Below are 13,506 nucleotides of genomic sequence, written 5' to 3'. Positions count from 1 at the left end.
GTGGGAGGAATTCATTAGCGATTTCTCACTGAATGCCACTGGATGGGTAATTATCGGTCTTTCATCAATAGGAGCTAGTTTTGGAAGTTGCTGTCTGAATCTATTAAATGGAAACTCTCGGTAAGCAGCTTCCTAAGATTCAAATGTAACCTCAGCCCTCAGGTCAGGCATCGCATTTATTGGCTGTACAGCAAATCATGCTCCAAATTGCTGGGCCTAAGACAATGATAAACGCCATGACCCTTACAACTTTTATGGGCCAGGGGTTCTAGAGAACTGCAGGTCAAGGGCTCAGGAAGGCCATGAGCCTGTAGGTGTTTGGAGGGTTGACTGGGGTTGCAGGGCACACTATAACTTAACTCTCAGTTAAGTTCACTCACACGTTGTACGTTGACATGCCGTGTCAGGAATCCTGGGAAACCCCACCGTGTGCTCAACACCTCATTTTGAGCAAGTCAATACATTTGACATTTCTCAGGGTCAGGGAGGGCGCTAGGCTCCAGTTTTTGAAAAGAGCATGTCAGACAGCTTGGGGGCATGGTTTGGGGTCTAAATTGTGGGTGGGACCTTCCCTCTCCTCCAAAGGAGTCTGAATGTTGCTTCTAGCATGCCAGCAGATGCCCGTTCAGCCTCGTGATGTGTATGAGTCAGTGGGTTTCATTTTGATCCCATTATAATTGTTAGAAGCCTCTATTCATGAATTTTAACACTGTTGCTGGATCTTTCACTATTGGAGCTGGCTCAGTTTTATGGGATTTCTTTTTCTAGAAACTATAACTATGATAATTTTGACTTCTTTCTTCTCCAGACAAAATATTGTCTGGTCCATGCAGGACTTTTATTTTATTTTTGTTGCTGTTGTTGCTCTGGTCACTTCCTGCTAAAAATATTCCAATGCATTTTATTCCTTTGAACCTGAAAATGTATTATGAGCTCTGCCTCAAGTAAGACCATCTTCATTGCACAGGGAATGAAGGGCCAGGAAGTGCAACTGTGAACATGGAGATCATAAAGAATCTTAATAATTGGTGACAAAGATAATTCTGTGACCTTTACTATTTTCTGTTACAAGATTAAAGCTGGGATGGCAGTGGTTGCCACACACTTTAAACCCAAGCACTCAGGAGGCAAAGACAAGTGGATATCTGTGAGTTCAGGGCTAGCTTGGTCTTACATAGTGAGTTCCAGGTAGCTGTGCGGTGAGATCCTGCACAAGCGCACGCGCACACACATCCACACCCACACACACGCACAGACCCAGACACACACGTTTCCAACTGAAGTACGAAAGTGTTAAACTAGTACTCATTTGGTACTCTATAACTTAAAATATTTGAAGCATTGAAAATTAAAATTTCTTTTGCAGAAATAAACCAAAAGTTCCAAGAATAGTTTAAACAGTGCTCGCTATCACCTTCTCGCTGTGTAACTTCCAGAGTGAGCATCTATGCATCGTCTTAGCAACTTGGCATCCTGCTTTAGAAATGAGGATGGCCTCCCAGCATCATAACCTATGAGTTTCAATATTTCTTGAGATATTTCTAAGATAGCTATAAAATATCTCCAAAATAGTTTTCTGAAAGTTCTCTGAGGAGGTGGTGGTGGTGGTGGTGGTGTGTGTGTGTGTGTGTGTGTGTGTGTCTTTTCATGTGCAAGCACATGCTTGTGGAAGCCAGAAAACAATCATTTTAGGTATTATTCATTAGGTATTGGCCACCTTCTTGTTTGTTCAGACAGGGTCCTCCTGGGGCCTGTAACTCACAAAGCAGGATAGGTTGTTTGGCCAGAAAGCCTCACAGAACTGTCTGCCTGCTTCTATCTTCCCGGTGTTGGAGTTACAGATTTGTGCCATCACTCCTGGCTTTGGGAGATGGGGCAGGGGGAATTAAATTCAGCTCTTGCACACACTTTACCAAATGAACTGTCTCCCCAGGTCCCAAGTTCATAGCAAGTTTCTTGTATCATTGACCTGTAGATCTGTGTTTTATAAAACGCCAAAGTAGAGTTTTATTTACGTTTGGCTAAAGGTCCTCTTCTTAGGTGTAGCATCTAGCTGTCTTAAAAGCTACATTAGGCTGTCTATGGAGCAACCACCCTTTCCTGACTGTTACTCCTTTTCCATCTAAGCCATTATCAAGAACGTGGTGTGGTGATGTGTTCCTCGGATGCTGCAAGAGTCTTTGGCCATGCTTCTCTTGTCTCATCTTGAGTAGAAATGACACTGTTTGTGGTTGGAGGTTCTAGCTTATTACCAAATCTAATGAATAGTAAATTAGAAAATTTGAGAGGTTGCTTATGTTAACAGAGCCAGTAAACAACAGAACCTTGATTATCACGTAAATTTGGACTCTCAGATGAGGTTCTTACAGGGAAGTAAAAAAGGAGTGGCTGCAGTATTTTTCTATTGCTGAGTCATTCGTCAAGACCAATATTAGGATTTACCTTCCTGTAGGGCATGTATTAGTTTCAAAGTAGCTGTGATGAAGTACCACAAGCTAGTGGCTCAAGTAACAGAAAGCAGTTGACCTCTAGAGTAAGGGAGTCCAAGATGAAGGAGTCAGCAGCTGGGGCCATTTCTTCTGAGAACAGAAAAGGATGCGCTCCAAGCTTTCTCCTTGCTCAGAGATGACTAGTTTCTTTCAGTATCTTTCAGTGTCATCTTGTTTCTCTGTGTCTCTCTATCCAAAAGAACACCAGTCATGTGTGACCTCATTTTAACTTGATTATCATTGTAAAGACTTTATTGTTAAACCAGGTCCCATCACTTACTGGGGGCTTAGGGCTTCCACATAAGATCTGGAAAAAGGGCATCCAATTCAACCTATTACAGAGTTATAAGGTAGATTTTATGTCTGAACAAATGACCATAAGAGAAGTTATGTAAGAAGCTCTTTTATCCAACCCCCAGTTTCCTACAGAGATCACTGTGTTTGTTGTGGTCTATCACTGTGGTCAGTTGGCTATTTAGTTTTGAAAGATAGAGTCAGTACTTTCTAATTCTTTCTCAGTTCCAACTTGCTGAATACAGTCTCTGAAGACTTTTTTTTTTTTTTTTTGAGGCAGCTGTTGGATTTACTTACTTGTTTAATGATTTCAGGACTCAAATGCATCATTTAACTTTGTCTGACATTTGTGGGGAATTTCACTCAATGCTTAGTGCTAATTTGATGCCATCTGAGCAGTTTCTTTCCTCCATAGTTGGTTAAGGCATAAAGGGGTTTCCAAGTGCAGGCAGCAAACATGAGGGTGTAACATTTTGTACACGCAGCATGTGAGGTGCATCCAAGTGTTCAGCATAGTCCCACCTGCTTGGAAAGCCAAGGGGTCAGAACGGGGACCTGACTTCCGATGGCTGGTGCCGGGATGCTGTAAATGTTCCTTCGCGCTGTCACTCTGTTTTGCCATTGTGTGTATTCCTCCTGTGGTGTTTCTTTCTGGTCATATGGGTATTCCATAGATGGCCAATGTGTATATATCATAAGAAACAAATCCTGTTTTTTTTTTAAAAAATAAAATAAAATAGTATTCTGTTAAATAATAGAGAATTTGCTTGTGTTCATATATTTATAATATCGGTAAATTTATTCTATTTCTAAGTGAGTCTTCTGTTAACTCATTTAAAGAGAAGAAAGAGCACTTTCTTGGTGTTAGGTGAAGTGACTAAAGACAGAAGCAGTCCTTCATCATCTGGGATACCCTCAATGCTCCCTCCATCTTTGTTCGTATCCCCATCACTCCTGTCCTGTTTGTTTCTGAGGTGTTCTTGGTCTTAGCTGTCCTCATACATTCACTTTACAGAGTTATGCTTCTAAGTCACATAATGTTTAGTTTGAAATTAAAACAAAAATCTTAAGACTATTGCAAATTGATAAAAAAAAATTTTGTCAGAATAGTACAAGTAACTCTCAAATTGTCCCCTAGGGTTAACATTTTGCCAGCTTTATTTTATTTCCTCCACTGTCTCTAAACCAGTGGTTCTCAATCTTCCCAATGCAGTGACTCTTTAATAAGTTCCTCATGTTGTGGTAGTCCCTAACTATACAATTATTTTGTTACTGCTTCATAAATATAATTCTGCTACTGTTATGAATCTTAATGTAAACATCTGATATACAGCCCCGGGGGGGGGGGCACGACCCACAGGTTGAGAACTTCTGCTCTTGACAAATGTTCACATACACACAAGTTATGCAATTTTGAGCTAAGCGTAAATTATAGATAGACATACCATTTGCCTGTAAGTACCTTACCTGGGCTGGAAATCAAGAAGCATAAGAGTAGAGAAAGCAAGCCCAGCACTAATATGCTTTCGTTAATTACTTGGTCTTCATTCTCAACCACTGACGTCATGTGGAGATGCTTCAAGTTTCTGCTCTCTTGACTTTCCACAGTGATGGGCTCTAACCTGGAATTGTGAGCCCCAAACACCTCTTCTCTTTTAAGTTGTTTTTTGTTTGCTTATTTGTTTTGTGTGTGTGTGTGTGGGTTTTATTTGTTTGTTTGTTGGGATATTTTATCACAGCAATAGGAAAAGACATTGAGATAAAAGTTGGTACTGAGAAGTGGGTATTGCTGTGATAAATTAAACACCGGGCTTTTAGGCTTTTGGAACTGTTGTGTGGAGTGAATTTTGGATTAGAAAAGCCACACTACACAGGGAGAATGCCAAGTATCCTGAAGGCAAAACTCGATCCCCTAAGTTAAAGGTGTTTTCTGCATCTCAGAAGCAGCTGCCTGGGAGGGTTCCCTAGTCATCTCATCACACAGAAATTGATGCAGCTGTGGTCCGTGGGGGCCTTGAGCTGGCAGAAGAACTTGGCAATAAATATCATCCATATGGTACTTGTTTTGAAGACATGAAAGATACACAGTTGAGGGGTCATGGACAGCAGCTAAAGCTCTGTGCGCCAGGGTTTGAAACCCCGTGGCAAGACCCTGAGAGGCCATTAAGTGAAGCTGTGATGATGCAGACTCAATCGCAGTTGAGACTCCAGGATATTGGAGATGCCAGGACCATGGGAGATATACAAAGAAGAACAGCAGGTTTGGAGTGGATCTAGCCTGAGAAGCTGCTTCTGCGGCAGGTGGCAAAGCCGAGGTAGCAAGGCCGCCACAGTATGTGGGGCCCAGCCAACTCCACTACAAGATGAGGACACAGAGCTGTGGGATTTGGTGTTTTGGTTTGATCCCTCTTTGCTCTGTTCCAGTCCTTGCTTTACGAAATGGAGATGTTTATTTTGTACCATTATTATGTTGGAAATCTAAAACGTGGTTTTGTTTTATAGGTGCTCATAGTTAAGAGACTTTGGATTTTTAAAGATGGAAGTTTTAAGACCATGGGGACTTTTTTTTTTTTATGTTGGAGAGGAGTTTACTAAATGAGCATGGGGTGGGGTGGGGGAGAAGAGAAGAGGGGAGAGGTACCGCAGAGAGAGAGAGAGAGAGAGACAGGAAGAGTAAGAAGAGAGAGCAAGAGTAAAGCCATGAGGGGGTTATACCTCAAAGTGATATGTCTGTGTGTCAAGTTGGTATGGGGTAGAGTTATGGCTTTTAGTTGTACCAACTTGACACATCTAGAGTATCTTCGGAAGAGACTCCCAATGAAGGATTGTCTAGATTAAGTTAGCCTGTGTTCGGGGGACTGTCTGGATTACATTCATTGAGATGGGAAGACACACTCACTGTGGGTGATCCCATTCCCAGATTGGGGGGGGGGGGTACGATCCTGAAATGTGCTCCAGTGGAGAAAGTGAGGTGAGTGCAAGCAGGCGTGTTTGTATTCTTTGTTCTGTTCCTGGTGGTAGATAAGAGGTAACCATCTCCCCCAGGTTCCCACTGCTGTGACTTCCCACTGTGGTGGACTGTCTATGTGCTGGTTAGTTTTTGTTTTTGTTTTTAATCAACTTGACACAATATAGAGTCATCTGGGAAAAGGGAACCTCAATTGAGAAAATGTTTCCATCAGATTAGCCCATAGGCCAGGCTAGGGGGATATTTTCTTGATGAATGACTGTTTTGAGAAGGCTCAGCTCAGTGTAAGAAGGACCACCCCTGGGCAGGTGGTTCTGAGTTTTACAAGAAAATGGGCTGAGCAAAGCTTGGAAAACAAGCTAGCAAGCAGCATTCCGCTGCAATCTTTGTTCCTGTTTTGTTTGTTTGTTTGTTTTGTTTTGTTTTGTCTAGCTTCTTGCTTCTTGGTCCTGCCTTGACTTCCATCAGTGGTGGACTATGACCAGAGTGTATAACCCAAATAAACTCTTTCTTTCCTGGTTGGTTTTGGTCAGTGTCTTAATGCAGCAAAGTAAAACGAACTGTCAGTTTGGTTTATGCTCTAAGTCAGTTGACTTCTCTCAAGTTAACCTTGTCAGAGTGTTTTATCACAGGGACAAGAAACTAAGACACCATTCCAGTCTTAATATTTCATTGTATCCTTTATAGAAACTGAGAATGAGGGCTTGCTTACACAATCATAACCACCTAGATTAGGAAATTAATGTAGGTGTAATTCTACCACACAGCCCTTAGCCCCTGCCAAACCTTTTTCATGGCTCCAGTAATGTTCCTCAACGTCCCTTTCTCCCTCTGGTGCAGCATCAGCTCCAAAATCACAAGTCCCATTTGTGCGTCACATTTCTTTAGTTGGCCTTGCACCTGGGGGCAAGTCTTTGTCTTTCTTCATATTTTATGTGCCAGGTAATTTTCAAGGATGCAGAACTCTTAGATTGGCCCTCGGTTTGGGTTCACATGTTTTCTTGTGATGAGTGTCAGGTTAGGCGTGTGAGTAGGAATGTCAGAAGTGACAAGATGATCTCAGTGAGTCGTGCCACAAGGTGGAGGCATGTCTTGTTATAGGGATGGGGATGTTAGCAATGTGGCTGGTCTTTGCCATGTTTCTTCATTATGAAGCTGCTACTTTCTTTGTAGAATAAATTTTGTGGAAAGATATTTTGATAATTAAATATCCTGTTGTTCAACCAAATTTCAGATACAGGTTTTAACATTTTCATGATTTTGTTTTGTTTTGTTTTGTTTTTCAAGACAAAGTTTCTGTGTAGCCTTGGCTGTCCTGGACTCACTTTGTAGACCAGGCTGGCCTTGGACTCAGAGATCCTCTTGCCTCTGCCTTTGCAAGTGCTAGCATTAAAGATGTGCACCACTACAGCTGGCTCTGAATCATTTATCTTTATAATGGATTTAAATTGCTTATTTTTCAATTAATTTCTCCATATTTTATTGATTTTCTACTGATGAATACATGGTTGTGTCTATGCTTAAAATATTTAGTATCTGAGACTCTGGGGAAAGCTTTTTATCACCTCTAGTTTATATTATCAACAAGCAATCAGCTGTCTGGAACAACCTCTAGGCAGATGATATGGCCCCACAAATACTCCTGTTCACTCTGCACCTGGCATGATCACATGACCCAACCTGCACTCTTATTCACAAAAAGAATATTAGATCAGAAAATCAAAGCCTTTCGTGACATTTTTTTGGTAACTTTGTGGTAATTTTCACTTCACTGTGCCTTGATAGGCTGACTTTTGTTTTTCAAGCCAATCTCACTTTTCCATTAGTCAGTTTGACATGAATTGCACTAATACACCAATGTATGTCTTTGCCAAGGGCCTCAGCAATCTCTGAAGTGTAGTATCTTTGTCTTACCTCCTATCACCCTGACTTGAGTAGGTTTCTACAATGCATATGGATGCAGGCTACCTCCTTTTGTTGTGTAGTTGAGCTAGCTCACAATTGTCCAGAAGTTTACACTGTGCCATGGCAACAAGCCTTTTGCCCAAATTTTCCATCTGGTGTTTGAAGCCTGTTTCTTGCGGGGATTTGTGTCATAAGCTGATAGTCCTTATTCATCTGCCTTTGGCTTTAGTATTTCTGACATTATTGTTATTGCTCATCCTAAATAGCCCTTATTTCACATGGCACATGGACTTGTTTGCTTAACAGAAGGGACTTGAGCTCCTCATCTGGAAAACTAAGGCCTTGGCTGAGAAAGCCCCTGCCAGCTAGAACGCTCTGCGGTTTCAGGAGCCTTGTTTTTCATGATTGGTGGATGAGACTGACAGCTTGCCTAGACTGAGACCCTGGCCTGTAAGGAGGAAGGCCTGAGGGGCATGCCAGGCACTTGAACAAAAAAGCGAGTGAATGGCACCGTGGGGCCAGGGTAAGGAGGCCACTGAACCATGAGGAATGTGTCAGGCATATTTTCAAGCAGATTTTTGGAGATTTACTAAAAATAAATTTGAAGGCTGAACATGACTTACAGCTTCTGATTATCTTTGGTCTGGATTCTTTCTGCTCTTTTCCCCCCCGAGTATCCGTGCTGGGTCTCCACTGGTATGTTTGGGGTTTTCTGAACACACCAAACTCATCCCATGTTGACCTTTTGATGCTCTCAGAATATTAAAGTTACCTCCACCTTCGTGAAAACCTCTGCCTAAGTAGCCTCTCGCCGAGAGAGCGTTGCATATGTTATTTACCACATTCATCATTCATTCTCCATTACAATATTTCCTACTGAAAATGCCGTATGGGTTATAGTCACTATGAATTCATTGCCCCCATCCCTGTGATAATGCTGTTCAACAAGTCCACAAACAGTACTGGATGGACAAATATGCAAATTAGAGCAAGAAAAAAAAATGGACTGCGAGTTAAAGTTCTCCCAATCCACTGCTGCAACAGCATGGACAGTATGCCTTTATCTGCAGAGCCTCATTGCTTTTCGATTCCTCACCACTGTTCCTGTCACTACCCCTTCCATCCCTGCCAGATTCTGACCTTTCTTCGAGACCTTTGCTCCCTCTGATGTAGTGGGAGAATGGCCTCACCGTGCTCCCTTCCTCTCCATGTCCATCTTTTCTTTTTAAATTTATTTAATTTTATTTTATGTGATTGCTATGAGGGTGTTGGATCCCCTGGAACTGAACTGGAGTTATAGACAGTTGTGAGCTGCCATGTGGATGCTGGGAATTGAACCCAGGTCCTTAGGAAGAGCAGCCAGTGTTCTTAACCACTGAGCCATCTATCCAGCCCCTCCATGTCCATCTTGTTCCTCACCTCTCTGTTTGTATTTTAACCCTCCCCCTGCCCCCAGCCATAGGCTCTGAGTGTAGAGACTAGTCTTTCGTATTTCTGGGATTTGTGTTTTACATTTTTCCTATGCATTATAAGTAGAATTAGCTTTATGGTGAGAAGAAAGTGAAATCACCATCTGTTTTTCTTTTCTGTACAGCGACAGCCACTGTTAATATACACAGTTCTTCAATATACATGTTCACATGGGCACGATACCCACAGCCATACCATAATACTATCAAAAACTTCATTATAAATGCGGGGTATCTAGTAACCTAGATTTTTTTTAAAGACACTTTAGCATTATGTAAAGGGTACTTTTCCATTTGGTAAGTATGTCTTCATTATTTTAATCATTACTTTTCACTGTGTGTTGTGTGTACATTGAGGATAGATAAAATGAGGGTAGCTATTAAATCAGCATCGTGAATACCAACATTATGAATTGCCTGGAGAAATATACTTCACTCTTAAAACAAAACCTCATATCTTCCTAAAAGAATTTTGAAAAATAGTATAAGGCTTTAAACTTTTAAGCACTGTGGTATATATGACATGTTGAATGTAAATATCTAAAATGCATTATTTCTAGCATTTAAAATATATTCATTCAAATGAAAACATGATATTAATCTTTAAAATGTTCTGGGTGGTGGAAGAGGTGATTTGGTAATATGTGCCTTTAATCTCAGCACTTGGGAGGCAGAGGCAGGCAAATCTCTATGAGTTCAAGGCCAAGGGGTCATCAATGCAATTCTGGACCTGACAGAGTGACATGGTGACACTCAAGTATAGACTTTCTCCTTTTTAAGGGTCTGAAATGCTATACAGTGCCCCCTTCCCTACTAAGTTATGAATTGTGGTCCAATCTATATGCAGTTTTAATCTTATACACTATATTTTCTTCTTAGAAGTCTCATTGAAAAGCTATTGTTATAACATTCACAGGCATAAATTGAAATGTTTAAAATTTCCCAGGAACATGAAGTAGTTTTAAAATATCTATTGTATGTATTGAAAGGTAATTTGTTACATGTAAATAGAAAGATATCTCCTGCAGTTACATAATAAGTCAGTGGTTATTACTGGTTGGGGACATAAAATAGGGCAGCATAATTTTTCTTATTTTCCATTTTCATGGCTATTGATGATGAAAACCAATTTAAAACAAATCAAAAGAATTGGGATAGGAAAAACTTATTATGACAACATTGATTCCTTGAACTTTTAAATTATTTGATTAAAATATATCTTAATTCTCAAAGTTATCTTTAATGTTCTATTGGGTGTTAAACATTTAGTTCATTTGCCAATCCATTGGTTTTGTTGATAGCAAAGGCCACAGTGCTTGAGTAATGTCACAGGGTGCCAGGAGTAAGGACTTTGTATTACATAAAATATTACCACCTAAAGGTTTGATTCTGTGAAAGGTCTGTTTATCATAGAGAGCTACTGTTGACCATGAGCTTCCTGCAGGAGTAGCAAAACTGCCTCAGTTTCTCCATTTGGTTTATAGCTCTCCAGAAGAAACTTGTTTTTTTTTTTTATTAATTTATTCTTGTTACATCTCAATGTTTATCCCATCCCTTGTATCCTCCCATTCCTCCCCCCCCCCATTTTCCCATTATTCCCCTCCCCTATGACTGTTCCTGAGGGGGATTACCTCCCCCTATATATTCTCATAGGGTATCAAGTCTCTTCTTGGCTACTTGCTGTCCTTCCTCTGAGTGCCACCAGGTCTCCCCCTCCAGGGGACATGGTCAAATGTGAGGCACCAGAGTACGTGAGAAAGTCGTATCACACTCTCCACTTGTTTTTATTTTGCTTAAAAACATTTATTCCTAATAGATTTCAAATATGCACACATAAGTTTTTATCATACTACTTACTTATGAAATTTATAGTAGGTCACTTTTGAAAAAATGCTGATAAGTTTTCATTTTATGGCTTATAAATAATTATATATAGACTTTGATGAGTGCTGATTTTTCATCTTTAAATGTTTATTGATCCAAATATACCTTTATAAACATCTAATTACTTTAATTTAGGAATTACTTCTAATCAGTATAATAATTTTTAGAAGATATGTACCAATGAACAAACAAACCAATTTTTTGTTTTGTTTTTAACAATGTTTTCTTTTCATTTCCACAAATTATTTTGTCCTGAGGTATATTGCCCTACTTCTCCACTAGGTAGACAGTTTTTATTTTCTAAAGGTTTTGTTCAAATTTTAATTTTCAGTGAAATACTTTTTTCTCATAATGCTGCATCTAAAACTAAAACAGGAAGGCCTTGGGATGTGGCTTGGTGGTAGAGTGCTTGCCTGCCATGGCATCCTTATATCCCCAACAAAACAAAGCAAGCAAAGAAACGAAGAACTGACTAGGGACGTATCGTGCGTTCTAACTTCTTGACTTCTTACCTTTCGTTGCTGAACAATCTACTCGATAGACAAAGCAGCCACACTATGCAAAACTGACATAGACATGCTTGATCATGTTCTAGGCATATGCTAATTTCATCACCAGAATTATCATATATGCTCTTCATGGTAGCCTTATAAAACATGACCTAGTGTTTCCTATAACAGCCTAAAAGCAGTCTCTTACTAGGTTGAAGTTGGGTGTCTTTCCACAATAGTGTTTCCTTTAATTGCTTCAATAAAGGATAAATGATGCCCCTTGTCTCCATCAGTGTGAAACTTCAGAGGATCATGTCTGGAGTCTCAGGTCTGCATTTGCAGAAGAGAAGTTGTGTGCACTTTACTTCTGTGGATAACCAAATGCAAAAACTGTCATATTTTTTTAACTCCAAAATTAATCCCATCTGGTACCAAATATCTCTTAAAATTAATTCAACATCCCTCTCTTTTGAAAACATGTGTGTGTTTAGTGTCAACAAGTGGCTATTTTTATTACTATCTGATTTTTTTCTTTCTTTCTCTTAAAGATAGTGTTTCTAGAAGAATCATCTCAGCAAGAAAAGCTGGCCAAAGAATGGTGCTTCAAACCTTGTGAGATCCGAGAGCTGAGTCCCCAGTAAGTCTCTGCCAACATCTTCCCTTTGGTTGGGAGCCAGTATCGAGGTTCAAATGAAAAGAAGTGTACATTGAGAGAGGGGGTGGGTGGGCCTTCTAGTTAACCAGTTGGCCATAACTGGGATAGCAAGTGAGAGGAAAGCATTCTCAAGGTTAGAAGCTTTGTGGAGCAGAGGCTGGCTGGTTCCTTTATTTCTTCAGCAAATATCAGGTCATTATTTTGAGTGCAGTGTAAGAAACTTAACAAGTCTTCAGGGAAGACCTGTGTTCAAAGTGCATTGCAGTTGAAATTTTTATGGTTTTTGCTATCTATATAAAATGTGATTCCTGTGGAGGGCTCACTGTCTCCATAGCCCAGTTCATTTGCTTTATACAAATGAGAACACTTGTCTTAAGCTCAAATATTTTATCTAAGTTCAGAAGACTGTGTTTTAAAACCCAATAAAGGTGACACCACAATTTTTATTCTGAAAATGCGTTTAAAACCTGGAAAGAGACTTTAGAGTAATGTGGCTGGTAGGCCATTGAACTAGTGATGCTGTTCCAACAGGCTGGGTGGCACAGGCCGGGGCCCTCAGTCGACTGCTCTGATTGTACAGCTTCTCTCAGTGTTTGTCATCTGTTTAGCAGGAGTGGAAGGGTGGGGAGTGCCACCACATGCCTGTAGTCCCTGCACTGGGAGGCTAGGCCAGGAGAAGTGCAAGTTCAAGGCTAGTCTAGATTACATACTGAGGCGCCCCTCAAAAAGGAAATGAGAAGCAGTCTGGGGTAGGGGTGGGGCATGGAACTGAGGACGTAGATTAGTGATAGAACACATGCTTATTATATATGAGGTCCTTGAGTTTAATTCCCAGCAGTGCAAAAGTAAAGTTAAATAAAAATAAAGAGATATAAAAGATGGATAGGGGTTCCGGTTACTGTAGATAGGGTTGTATATTGTTCTTTTTCTCTATTTTTATAAGGCTAGGCTACCACTTCAGGTTGCAAACGTGAAACTGATGTTGTAAGGGAATTAAGATGACTATAAGTAATGCCAGAAGTGGAAAGCTGAGAAGTAAAGAGAGAAGGAGAGCTACCCCACCTCCTTCTGGTACAGCCATCTCTCTGCTCCACCCGAAGTTGGCTCTTAATAGCTACCTTCCACCTCCAAGTCACTTTATGAATGGTGAACTGACATCTAACCTTGGCTGGGGCATTGACAGGTTACAAGCCTGTAACCATCTCTGAGCTGCATCTTCTCTCTATAAAAGGTGGGGTGCACCCCAGCACCCCACATGCTTGTCTTTATCTCAGCAAACTGCATACTCACCCTTGAGTATGTGTATTCCACTGAGGTCACATTCCATAGCTTCTGGTGTTGGGTTAAAGCC

General features: G+C 40.6%; 1 protein-coding gene across 1 annotated transcript in view; it reads left to right on the top strand.

Moving 5' to 3' along the window:
- The window catches only part of Gda (guanine deaminase), an 80,579-nt gene that overhangs the window by 23,986 nt on the left and 43,087 nt on the right, over nt 1–13,506 (top strand). The window contains exon 2 of the mRNA XM_051146242.1: nt 12,049–12,137. Coding sequence (XP_051002199.1) covers nt 12,049–12,137 — 89 coding nt within the window. The remainder of the gene's footprint in view (nt 1–12,048; nt 12,138–13,506) is intronic.

Source organism: Acomys russatus, chromosome 5 (assembly GCF_903995435.1).
Source record: "Acomys russatus chromosome 5, mAcoRus1.1, whole genome shotgun sequence".
NCBI classification, from domain to species: domain Eukaryota; kingdom Metazoa; phylum Chordata; class Mammalia; order Rodentia; family Muridae; genus Acomys; species Acomys russatus.
Note: the sequence above shows the minus strand (reverse complement) of the source record. Positions and strands in the feature narration are given on the sequence as shown.